This window comes from Tiliqua scincoides, chromosome 3 (genome assembly GCF_035046505.1).
Source record: "Tiliqua scincoides isolate rTilSci1 chromosome 3, rTilSci1.hap2, whole genome shotgun sequence".
Taxonomy (NCBI): domain Eukaryota; kingdom Metazoa; phylum Chordata; class Lepidosauria; order Squamata; family Scincidae; genus Tiliqua; species Tiliqua scincoides.
In genome coordinates, this window is record NC_089823.1 from 174318656 (window position 1) to 174330373 (window position 11718).

The following is an 11718-nucleotide window of genomic DNA, read 5'->3' on the forward strand; positions in this document are numbered from 1 at the left end:
TAATATTGCCAAAGCCTTGCCCAAAATAGGCACTTCCTGGGGCAAGGGCAGCCGAACCGCATCCAAGCTGTCTGCACACAACTCTGGCATCATCAAGCCCCCAGGAATCATCACAAACGGTACCCCAGGATCCACCATGAAAGATTTCAACAAGGCCCTCACAACGGTTCCTTCCATTCACCAGTCTCAATGCTTGAAAGACAAAGAAGACAACTTATTACACATTTACCATGTGTCGTTTGGTGGCATATATGTACATTCTCATTCAAGAATGATAGGAAAGAAAAATTCCTGTTTTGCAGGAATCCACCAACTTCCAAAAGCAGGAATGTGTGTTCCTCCCTTTAACATTTGGCTCCAAGAACTTTTACATGTCATGCCACAACCCATTAGACACATCACAAACACGTCCAAAATGCCCACAATTATACACACTCCACGGCATGTTCTGCTCCTGCCCAACATCCACTCTACTTCACATGAGAGTGAACCAGATACATATTTCAGGACAGAGCCCAGACATAGAAAACATGGATAATGTTATACCAAGTCAGAATTACCATACATTCCTGCAGTCGTTGATGTTGGTTCTGATGTTCCTGGAGCTGCAAGCAAAAAATCAGATAAATTTATTTCAAACTCTGACACCATGGAACCAACACAACTGTAGGCCTTTCACCAAATCAGCATTTCACAAATTTTAACTAGTGTTCACAAAACGTATGTTTGTATTTTCAGGCCCTTTGACTGGCCTGAATTTGTGATGATTTTGAAAATGTAAGAGACAACTGATGCATCATCAGCCTTTCTGGCTGGGGCTGCTGGACCACCACTGAGGCATTATTAAACATTTATTATACATGTTAGACATATTCATCTACAGTCTTGTTGTCATACTGCAACACTGGGCAGGGGCAGAGGGACTTTCCCTATTCATCACAGCAGAGCATCTGTCCAGTGGCCTTTTGCGGGTGTGTCCTTCCTGACTTCTTTAGATCATGAAGAGGAAACCATTTTTTGACATTCATGCCTTTCTTCTGTCAATAGCTTTGTGGTTGTTTTTGTTGAAAACCAATGTTTAAATATTCTGAACAATTATAATGAATTAAGGGCATAATACTGACTTGCACTGGAACAGGCAAGCCAGGAGGCTTGCGCTGTATTCAGTGCAGGATTGTAGCCAGAAGCGGCTTAGCCAGAGGCAGGGGGAAACTTTTCCCCTTACCCTTGGGTAAGGGCTGCTGACACCTATGGGTCTCCTCAGACTTGCGTCACCTCCTGAGGTGGCAGAAGTCCAAGGAGAGTGGAGCGGCTTGAAGTTGCTCCGAACTCCCCAGGAACGGAGGTTGGGATCCGGCATTACTGCTGGATCCCAGCCCCGCCTCCTGCTCACCATCTGCCCACCCTCAGGGCCGCCCATCGCCCTCCCTCCCGCCTCCTCCCCGTCCCCCATGCCTACTTTTCGTCCTTGCGTCGGCTCATCCGAGCGGACACAAGGAGCTGGGGGGAAGCTGACATGGAGGCTTCCATCAGCCTCTGCAGGCCGGCGCTTCTCAGAGCATCAGCCTGGCTTCCTCCCAAGGAGGCGCAAATGTGCTTTACGGCATGTTTGCGACCCTCCCAGGCCAGCCCAAAGGACAGTTTGGATTGCACCCTAAATGCAGGTGAATCAAGCAGGCATAGAAAAAAGGGAACACTGTTTTTTTCAGAATGGATGACAAGTACAGGGGAAGAGAACAAACACTTCAAACTTTCTATTGCTATTCAGATATGCTAATATTCTGATGTGCATCCCTGCTGAGTTTGGGATCCTTGCAGGAGTAACAGGAGAGTTTTTCATAATAAATGACTACTGAAAGAGTAGAGGGCAAGAAACATAGGACATACCAGAACAGATGACACCAGCATCTTCGTGGTGACCACAGTTATGTGCACCCCAGTCGCTATGTGGGCACTGCCACAGGTATTCCTCACTCCCTGTACACGTCACATCATCCAGGAGAATATGGTGGAGGCCTTGCCCAAAATATGCACTTCCTGGGGCATAGACAGCCTGGCCGCATCCAAGTTGTCTGCACACAACTTCGGCATCACTGAGCCCCCAGGAATCATCACAAACGGTACCCCAGGATCTACCGTCAAAAATTTCAACACGACCCGCGCAAGAGTTTGTTCCATTCACCAGCCTCAGTGCTTGATAGACAAAGAGAACCATTTCTTGCACATTTACCATGTACTGTTTGATAGCAAACGTTAACATTCTCATTCAAGAATGAGGGGAGTGAAAAATACCGTATTTTTCGCTCTATAAGACGCACCTGACCATAAGACGCAACTAGTTTTTAGAGGAGGAAAACAGGAAAAAAAATATTCTGAACCAAATAGTGTAATAGTGGGCAGGAGGTCTGGTCTAGAGGGTAGAGCCTCCGTTGCCTGAAGATTAACATCCACAAGGTCACCAGTTCGAGGCCACCGGCACCGTGCGACCTTGAAGCAGCTGGCAAGCTACAGCTGAGCTGTTCCAACTGCTCGGAGCGTGGGAGGATGGAGGCCAGAATGTTAAACCAGATCGGAGTGTAACAGCTTGAATGTGGTGGTTCTTGAAAGAGAGAACCTTCTTTCAATTTGTAAAAATCCCTGCGTGGATTTAATAAGCCTGCCTGTGTAAACCGCCTTGAATAAAGTCTTGAATAAAGACCAAGAAAGGCGGTATATAAATACTGTATATTATTATTATATATTAATAATAAAATATGTCTCTCCACTGCTCTGTTTCCTTGCTCCTTAGCATATTTTACTACCTCTGGTTTAAAAGGAATTTTATATGCTAGCCTTTTCTGCTTTATCATCCTTGCACTGGTAGAATGAGGTACTGTAGTATTTTTCTGCAAGTGCATTGTCACTAAGCACTGAACATTTGCATTACCATTGAGCGCCTGCATTTGCATTACAATTTGCATTTGCATTACCATTGAGCGAAGGCAAGACCCTGGTCAGGGGCAGAAGCACCTGCCAAGGAGGCTCTGCTCCCCTGAGAACGCCTGCAGCTTTGCAGTATTCGCTCCATAAGACGCACACACTTCCCCCCTCCCACTTTTTTTGGGGGAAAAAGTGCGTCTTATGGAGCAAAAAATACGGTAGCTATTTTGCAGGAAATACCAGCTTTCCTGTTGCAGGAATGTGTGTTCTTCCCTTTATCAACTGGCTCTAACAACACACATAAGTCGTACCACAGTCCATTACACATATCACAAACATGTCCAAAATGCCCACAAAGATATGCACTCAGTGGTTGCTCAATGCTACTCTGCTACTCTGCTCCTGCCCAAATTCCACTCTCCTTTACATGAGAGTGAACAGGGTATGTATTTCAGGACAGAGCCCAGACATAGAAAACATGAATGACATTAAACCAAATCATAATTACCATATATTCCAGTTGATGGTGGTGGTTCAGCTGCAAGCAAAATATACAAAAAAGATCATTTCAAACTCTCCCACCATGGAACCTACACAACCTTAGGCCGTTCACTAAAGCAGCATTTCACAATTTTTAACTACGTACTATAATATTAAGGAATCACTATGCACAGTATTTGCTGTCCATATTGGAGACCTGACTTGCCATGCCCTTGACAATGTAAGAGGCCATTGCAGCAGCATCACCCTGTCTTGCTTGGACTGGCAGGCAAACCCTGAGGCTTTTCAGGGCTGTGCCCCTTTAGCAAGATTTCTCAATGTTGGGCATGGCATTCTTGCACTAGTTCCTTAACTAGTTATTGCTAGTTCCCTTACAATGGGTCTCTCTTAATGCATTTCCTTTTCACAGATATACAAATATAAAAACTGTATATTTATTTACTCCTATTTACATGATCTCAAGTCTTTTGTGGTGGGATCCAGGGCAATACCTGTATATCCCCTTGAAGTCAGTGGTACTTGAGAAGGGTGCATGGTTTTACACTAAATTACAGCCAAGACATGACATGGCCATGTTCTCCTCTTTAGCTACACAATGTAACCAGGCAGGACATTCTCACTTCTAAACATGGGGATCAGTTAGGTGACGCAGAAGCCTACCAAGCAGTATAAAGCAGGGCCTAGGAGAGGGGGGTAAAGGGGGTAATTTGTACCTGGGCCCAGGATCAGAAAGGGGGCCCAGGAGCCAAAGGAGGGGCCCAGGAAGCTCCTGGGATCTGATATTTTCCTCTCTCACCTGAACCCACTGCCTGCGCTTGATGCTGCTGCACAACCACATGCAAGCAGTGTTAACTGCTGCTGCAAGCCATATACACCAGACCCAGGAATGCATCCATGACCTTCCTTAACACAGTGTCAAATCTGGAAGGAAACTGGCCTGCTACAGTAGCTCTTTGGTCTGTGGATCCCATAACCATGAAGGAGTGTATCAAAGCTCAGGGACCCAGCTGGGGGGCTACAGCTGATGCAGAAGTTCACTTGGTCCATTCTAGTGTGAGCCTAAATATGATGATGCTAATTTTCTGCAATCGATTTCTATATTTCAAAGATTTAAGAGACTTAGGAGTGCATTTGGATTTCCATATTACTTTACCTAGCTGCCAATGCCGCATGATCAGGTAGACCTGGGCTCTGCATCTAGAAACTTAGTAGACCTGAGCTCCAAAGACTGTTGTGGCTGTCAGCACCCTCCTCCTGCCCTATTCCCCCCCCCGTTCTGCCTGCCCCCATTGCCCCCTCCTTCTTTGGGAAGGAGTCCAAAAGAAATTTTGTATCCCCTGATAAAATTCCTCTCATAGGCCCTGGTATAAAGATAGTAATACATATAAAGATAGATAGAAACAACCAGTTACCTGATGTAGAAAGAGCTGCCCCAGAATCTTAAAGAAGAGAAAGCATTTGTAAATTCTTCTTACTAATTCATTGATTAGTCACATTCATTAGAATCTTGCTGCAATATTGTATCTGATACTAAGTTCAATGTAGTCAAACTTATAGCCAAACAAAATAGAGAGAAGGGATAAGATGACCCAGCAGAGATATCATGCATTCTAGCCAACTTACTCATGAATCAAAGAGACCAAAGAACAAGACTATTCAGGTCTATTGAGAAGTACAAAGGGATTGCAAGTAAGCGCACACAGGACTGCAGCCTGAATAAATTAATTTCAATGCAATGGGTTCAAGATACAATCTGGGGCCCAATCCTACTCTTTCCCAGCCCATACTGCACACAATGGGGGGAGCAACCAGTTGGCGTAGGAGAAGTAAGTAAAAATCTTTGTTACTTACCTCCCTTTAGGCTGCTTGGCCTCCAATTGGTCCCCTCGGAACTAAACTAGTTATTTAGCTGGAGTAAATCCAAGGAGAGTGGGGGGGGGGGCAGTACAGGGCAGGAAAAGGGTGATAGAATACATTCAAAAAGTGCCATGCCCCCTGGTATCAGCATAAAATAAATATATAAATAATACACTGATTTTCAGCATAGTTCTCTATTAGAAAGGCACTTCTATTGCTATTCAAATATAATTCAGATTATGATTCCTACAGAGTTCAGAATAATTGCAGGAGCAACAGGATAGGTTTTCACAATAAATGACTACTTGAAAGAGTAGAGGATAATAAGCCTGGGACACACCAGAACAGATGACACCAGCATCTTCACGATGATTGCAGTTATGTGCACCCCAGCCTCTGTGCGGGCACTGCCACAAGTATTCTTCAGTTCCATTGCACATCATATCATCCAAGAAAATAGAGCCTGGGCCTTGACCAAAATAGGCATTTCCTGGGGCAAGGATGGCCCTGCCACATCCAAGCTGTCTGCACACAACATTGGCATCACGGAGATCCCAGGCATCATCACAAACGCTCCCCCAGTATCCTCCATCATAGATTTCAACACGGCCCTCGCAACCGTTTCTTCCATTTACCAGTCTCAGTCCTTGAAAGACAAAGAAGGCAACATAAGCCACCAAAACAAAACAAAACAAAACATGAGAACTGTGCAAAGACTTAACATTCTCACTCAAGAATGAGAGGAGCAAAAAATGGCTATTTTGCAGGAAATCATCTACTTCCCTAATGTAGGAATATGTGTTCTTCCCTTTATCATTTGGCTTCAAGAGTGTGACCAAGAATGTTTTGTTTATCATGTTGACAAGAAACTTCTGAGTGCAATCCACAGAACAGTAAATGCCACACAAAAACAGTGAGGTCCATTACCACAGACAGCTGAAATCCCTCCCTCCTCATCCTATGAATAACATAAAATACGGTGTTCAGGACATGGCATTTGTGCTGGACTAGTTTCCACAATGAAGTTAAATGATTGTGTGTTTGAACCATTGGAAGGTTCCTCTGACTCATCTGGAATTGCAGGGGAATCAGTTTCATTAATCATTTAAATAAGAAATGAAAAACAAATTATTGACTTGTGACCTTCAGATGCTGTGGTAGGTTTTAAAAGAGGAAATTGCATCAAGTACTTCCGTATAGTATAACTGTGATATTTTAGCTCTAAAGATTGTAGCTAAAGAATTAGTATATAGAGAAATACCTTGACTTTCATCCACTTGCTGTAGTAGAATAGCATTGGGTGGATGAACGGCCTCTGTTCTGGATGTTTTAGATGTAATACCACTACACATATCACAAACATGGATTAAATGAGACATAATGATATGCACTCAGTGGTGTGTGGAAACTACCCTGCTCATGCCCCAGATCCACTCTAAATCACATGAGAGTGAGCAGGGCATGTGTTTCAGTACTGAGTCTAGACATGGAAAGCATGCATAATCTTATACCAAGATAGAATTACCATATTTGGCTTCTGCTGTCGTTGATGGTATTGGTGCTGTTGTTGGAGCTGCAAGAAAAAATTCAGAGAAATTTATTTTAAAATAAGTTGCCATGGAACTAACACAACCATAAGCCTTTCACCAATTCAGCATTTCACAATTTTTAACTAGTATTCAGAAAACACATGTTTGTATATTCAGGCCATTTTTCAGACTCAATTTTCCGTGGTTTTGAAAATGTAAGAGGCAACTGGGGCATCAATAACCTGTCTGGCTGAGATGCATAGACCATCATGGAGGCTTTTCAGATCTCCTTCTCCTTTAAGAATGGGTGCACTTCCTAACCACGGCATTCTGGAATCAACCCCTGAACTACGCGTAGTTATTCCTAGTTTCTTTGTAGTGGGTCTTTTTAAATGCATTTCCTTCTTTCTGATATACAAATATAAAAATTGTCTTGCATGGCCTCTTATTGTTGCGATCAATTTTCCAAAAAGTTTCGGTCTACGATTATCACTAAGGAGGACTCTTGTGAACAAAGGTGGAAGAAGCCAATTGTGCTTTGAACAGATGTGCTCTGATATGTAGTAGAAGTTCCTTACCAGTGGAGTAGGGTTCTGTGCCTATGATTTCATGCACTAAAGAAAGAAGAAAGCAAAGTAAGAAAATATTATGCAAAGAATTGCAATTTCATTGAAAATAAAACAGTCCATTGACTTTAATGTTCATTAAATTACATTTTGTAATTTAAATACAAGGACATTTGTATCCACTCTCCAACAGCTCCTCACAGTGGCCACTGAAACATTAACTGCCCTGTGAAGAGGAGAAGGAGAGGGAGGGAAGGACCCAGCAGGGCCAAGGAGAATCATCTCCCACTTCACCTTCTGCTTCGTCCTTGAAAGTTCACATTGCCTGGAGGTTGAAATCGCTGGGCAATGTTGAAAATGTCAAACGTGTATTTAATGACCTCATATTTTCAGTTCTCCTTTTTCCTAAGAAATTATGTCTATTTTTAGTCACCCGGAACTCATTGGAAGATAGGAGGAAGAAGCCACCTCTGTCAGAAGAATTGGCATATCTTCCTATGGTGGTTGTTGATTGTGTTAGTGGTGTTGTTGGAGCTGCATGAAAAAATTCAGACATGTTTATTTGGGTCCTTTTTCATGCCTGGATGAGACTGGCATACGCCTTTGTGTGTGTTTCTGCCCAGTCTGCCATGAAATCTAGCGCTGGTTTGCTGGAGGCATCCTGCTTATTCTTCAGTAAGTGTAGGGATTGGGATTCTTGGGAAAATGTGAGTAGCTAGCAATAGGGGATGTATTTCTTGCTAGATGCTAGATGTGTTTAGGGAAATAGTTTTGAATTTGCTCTTTTTGCTCCAAGCCAGTCTGTAAACTTCACTGACCCAGTTGCTTACTGGATGTTTTGCATGGTTTGCTGGAGTTGCATCCCAGTTTCCTCTGCTGGGCATTACTACTTTATGTATCCAATTTAGTCAAATATTTTCTTTCTGCTGTCCTACTCCATTTTCATGGAATATTTGGTGGTTTTTCATGTCTGAGCACACATGGGAGTACTGTGATTTTGATTTTAAATAAGAACACTTGAATTTCTCTTGGGAGGAGGGTGTTTCAACAGAAGAAAAGAGAAATACCTTGACTTTCAGGTACCTCAGAAGAGGTATGTGGGTGCAAGTAAGTAGGTGCTAAACAATCACCCTGCTTTCTCCAGCTACTACATTTGACATCATGTCAAATGATTGTTCTATTTCTGTACAAGACATGCAACACAGTGTAGACAATAATCTTGATACATTTGGAATGTCACGTGTGACAACTCAGTTGAACAAAATGGTGGTGATCATAGCATTGCCTCCCTTGCTATAGGAGCATTTTAAAGTATATGCACTAACCAGAGGTGCCTGATTAATCTAAAACCAACCATCACAACATAGTCTAATCTACTTCCTATTTCTGTTTAAGTCATTTTGTTAAAAGAATATTATTATACTGCATGTATTGCTCAAGGGCAGGCTGCCTCTGGTTACTCTATTTTGAGGGGAAAGGAGAGGCAAAAATGTTTTACAATAAATAAAATCTCCCAATTCATCATTTCAATCATTGAATTATTGAATTCAATACTTATGATGCAATCTCAATATTGAATTAGAAGTATCAACAACTTTAGAATGATATCGCTGTGTTCAGAAATGGACTTCTGAAAAGTTGAGTGGAACAGAATTCCAGACAGGTTGGCAACAAAACCCAAGAATGTCTCTTGTGGTCCTGTCTTAGCATCATCAAGAGCAAGGGATCTCTAAACTTTTAAGGCCCAGAGGGCCACATCAAATATCTGGCATGGTGTCAAGGGCCAGAAAAATAAATAAATTTTAAATATAAAATTTACATAAATACATTAGAAAGCCTCAGAAAGCCTAAGGTATTCAGACAGCCCAAAACATTACTTCTGGCTTTTCAGGACAATGATTTCTTAGACCTTTAGAAGGCATTCTGAGGGGATGCACATGGCTTCCCTGGCCCTCAGAACTCTCTCCAGATATACAGCTCTGGTCACATTTGGTTGAGCAGGCCAGAGACTTGCAGAGGACCAAAGGCTTGCTATGGGCCAGACAGAGGCTTGTTGTGGGCCATATCTGGCCCCCGAGCCGTGGTTTGGAGACGCCTGATTAAGAGCATTCCCAGCCAGTCACAGAGAAGAGGATTATATGTAGTAGAAAATGTTCCTTACCAGTGGAAGTGGGTCCTGTGACCGTTGTGATTTCATGTAATAAACAAAAGAAAGAAAATATGTAATAAATTACAGTTTCATTGAAATCAAAATACTGCATTGAAGCGTATTTTGTAATTTATACAACATTTGTCTGCACTCAAACAGCCCCTCCCTCAAATTGGCCACAAAATATCAGCTGCCCTCAAGAAAAGAAGGAGGAAGGAGGATCCTCTAGGGCTGAGGTGTATCAACTCCTCCTTCACATTCTTTTTTGTCCTTGAAACAGACTCCTTGTAGGCTGAAATCTCCAGGCAATGCCAAAAATTTCATACATGTACTTAATGACCTCTTATTATCACTCTATCATTAAAAATTGAGTCGACTTTTAGTTAAAAAATTATGACTGTTTTTGGTCACTACAGAGAGGTGGAAGAAGCCACCGCTGTCTGAAAAATTACCCTATGTTCCTTTTGTTGTCAATGGTGCTAGTCTTGGAGCTGCAAGAAAATTCAGATACATTTACTTAAATCCTTTTCATGCCTGGATGACCCAAGGCTCCTACTGAGATTGCCAGCCTCTGTGCCTAATAAGCCCCAAATGGGCCTGCAGTCTCTGCAGCCGTATGGTGAGCAGGGCCCACGGGGAGGGTGCCTTCCCCCACAGGAATGTTTCACATTGGGCCCTGCCGTTCCTGGGCCCGGCTCTACCTGGAATGGTGGCAGCCAATAGAACTCCCTGTTTCTGTTCCCTTTCAGCAGCTTACCCAGTAAAAATGGAAAGCAGAGAGCAAGAAAAGGTATGTGGGTGCAAAAAAGTAGGGACCTCAAGGTCAGCCTGTTTTTCTAGCTACTTTCTTGACATCATGCCGAAAGATTGTTCCAATTTTTGCAAAGCATGAAAAACATTGTATACAATAATCTTGGTATATTTCTGACAATATATTGTGATACACATGTGACAACCCTGTTGAACAAAATAGTGGTGATCTTAGCATTGCCCCCTTTGCTATAGTAACATTTATTGGATATGTCTTAAACAGAATTACTTAACTGATCTAATATCAACCATCACAACATTGTCTAATTTACTTCCTATTTCAGTTTAATAAGTTACTTTTGTTTTGTTTTGGAATGTTTTCATATTGCATGTATTGTTCGAGGGCAACTGCATCTGGTGCCTCCCTTCAGAAAGAAAAGGAGGGGCAAAGATGTTTTACAATAAATATTTAAATAAACAAAATCTCTTGTCAATTCATCATGCCAACTGTATTATTGAATACAATACTTATAATACAATCTCAAAATTGTATTTTAAGTATCAAAACTTTTAGAATGAAATTATTGTGTTCAGAACCGAACTTCTAAAAAATTAAATGGAACAGAATTCCAAACAGGTTGGCAACAAAACCCAAGAATGTCTCTTGCTATTAACTCTTAGCATCCTCAAGAGTCTTCCCAGTCAGTTGTAGAGAACAGAATTACCAAGTAGGGACAGGTGCAAGATCTGAATTGTTCAAGAACCTCAATTGGAACCGGACAAAGGCTCTTCTGGCTAATCTGGAATTGCAGGGGTAGTGGTTTCATTAATCACTTAAAAAAAAGAAATTATCAACTTGTGACCTTTGGATGCTGTGATACCTTTGTAAATGGGAAATTCACTATCTTCATTTTGCAAAAATAGCAGTATTTTAACTCTGAAGATTGCAGCTAAATAATTAATATAGTAGAATAACAGTAGGGAAATGAACCGCATCAGTCCTGGGTGTTTTATATGTTGTATCACAAGCCATTACACCCATCATGAACATATATCAGCGGTGTGCGAAGGCTACTCTGTTCCTGCCCAATATCCACCCTGCATCACACAGTAGTGAACGCGAGAGGGTACGTATTTCAAGTCAGAGCCCAGACACAGAAATCATGGATTAAATTAAACCAAATCATAATTACCATATGTTCCAACTGTTGTTGTGGCAGCTGCAAGCAAAAAAAATTCAGAAAGATTATTGCAAACTATGGAACCGCAACAACCATAAACCTTCAACCAGGGAAGCATTCCACAATTTCTAACTAATATTAATTTGTGTTAGCTTTTAGCTTTTTGTGTTTAGCTTTTTTACTATTTATTAGCTTATGGACATTTTTTGTTGAACTCTAATGAATCAAATGCAGGAAAGGAGGCATAGAAGGAAAGGTAAGAACAT

At 41.9% G+C, this 11718-nt stretch overlaps 1 protein-coding gene across 1 annotated transcript in view; it reads right to left on the minus strand.

The window, feature by feature from the left end:
- Positions 1-11718, minus strand: part of LOC136645210 (deleted in malignant brain tumors 1 protein-like) — a 97126-nt gene that overhangs the window by 15999 nt on the left and 69409 nt on the right. Inside the window, exons 15-20 of the mRNA XM_066621447.1 lie at positions 6803-6850; positions 6539-6621; positions 5583-5923; positions 3428-3457; positions 1888-2236; positions 119-192 (exon numbers count right to left, since the gene is read on the minus strand). Of these exons, the coding sequence (XP_066477544.1) occupies positions 119-192; positions 1888-2236; positions 3428-3457; positions 5583-5923; positions 6539-6621; positions 6803-6850 (925 nt within the window). The remainder of the gene's footprint in view (positions 1-118; positions 193-1887; positions 2237-3427; positions 3458-5582; positions 5924-6538; positions 6622-6802; positions 6851-11718) is intronic.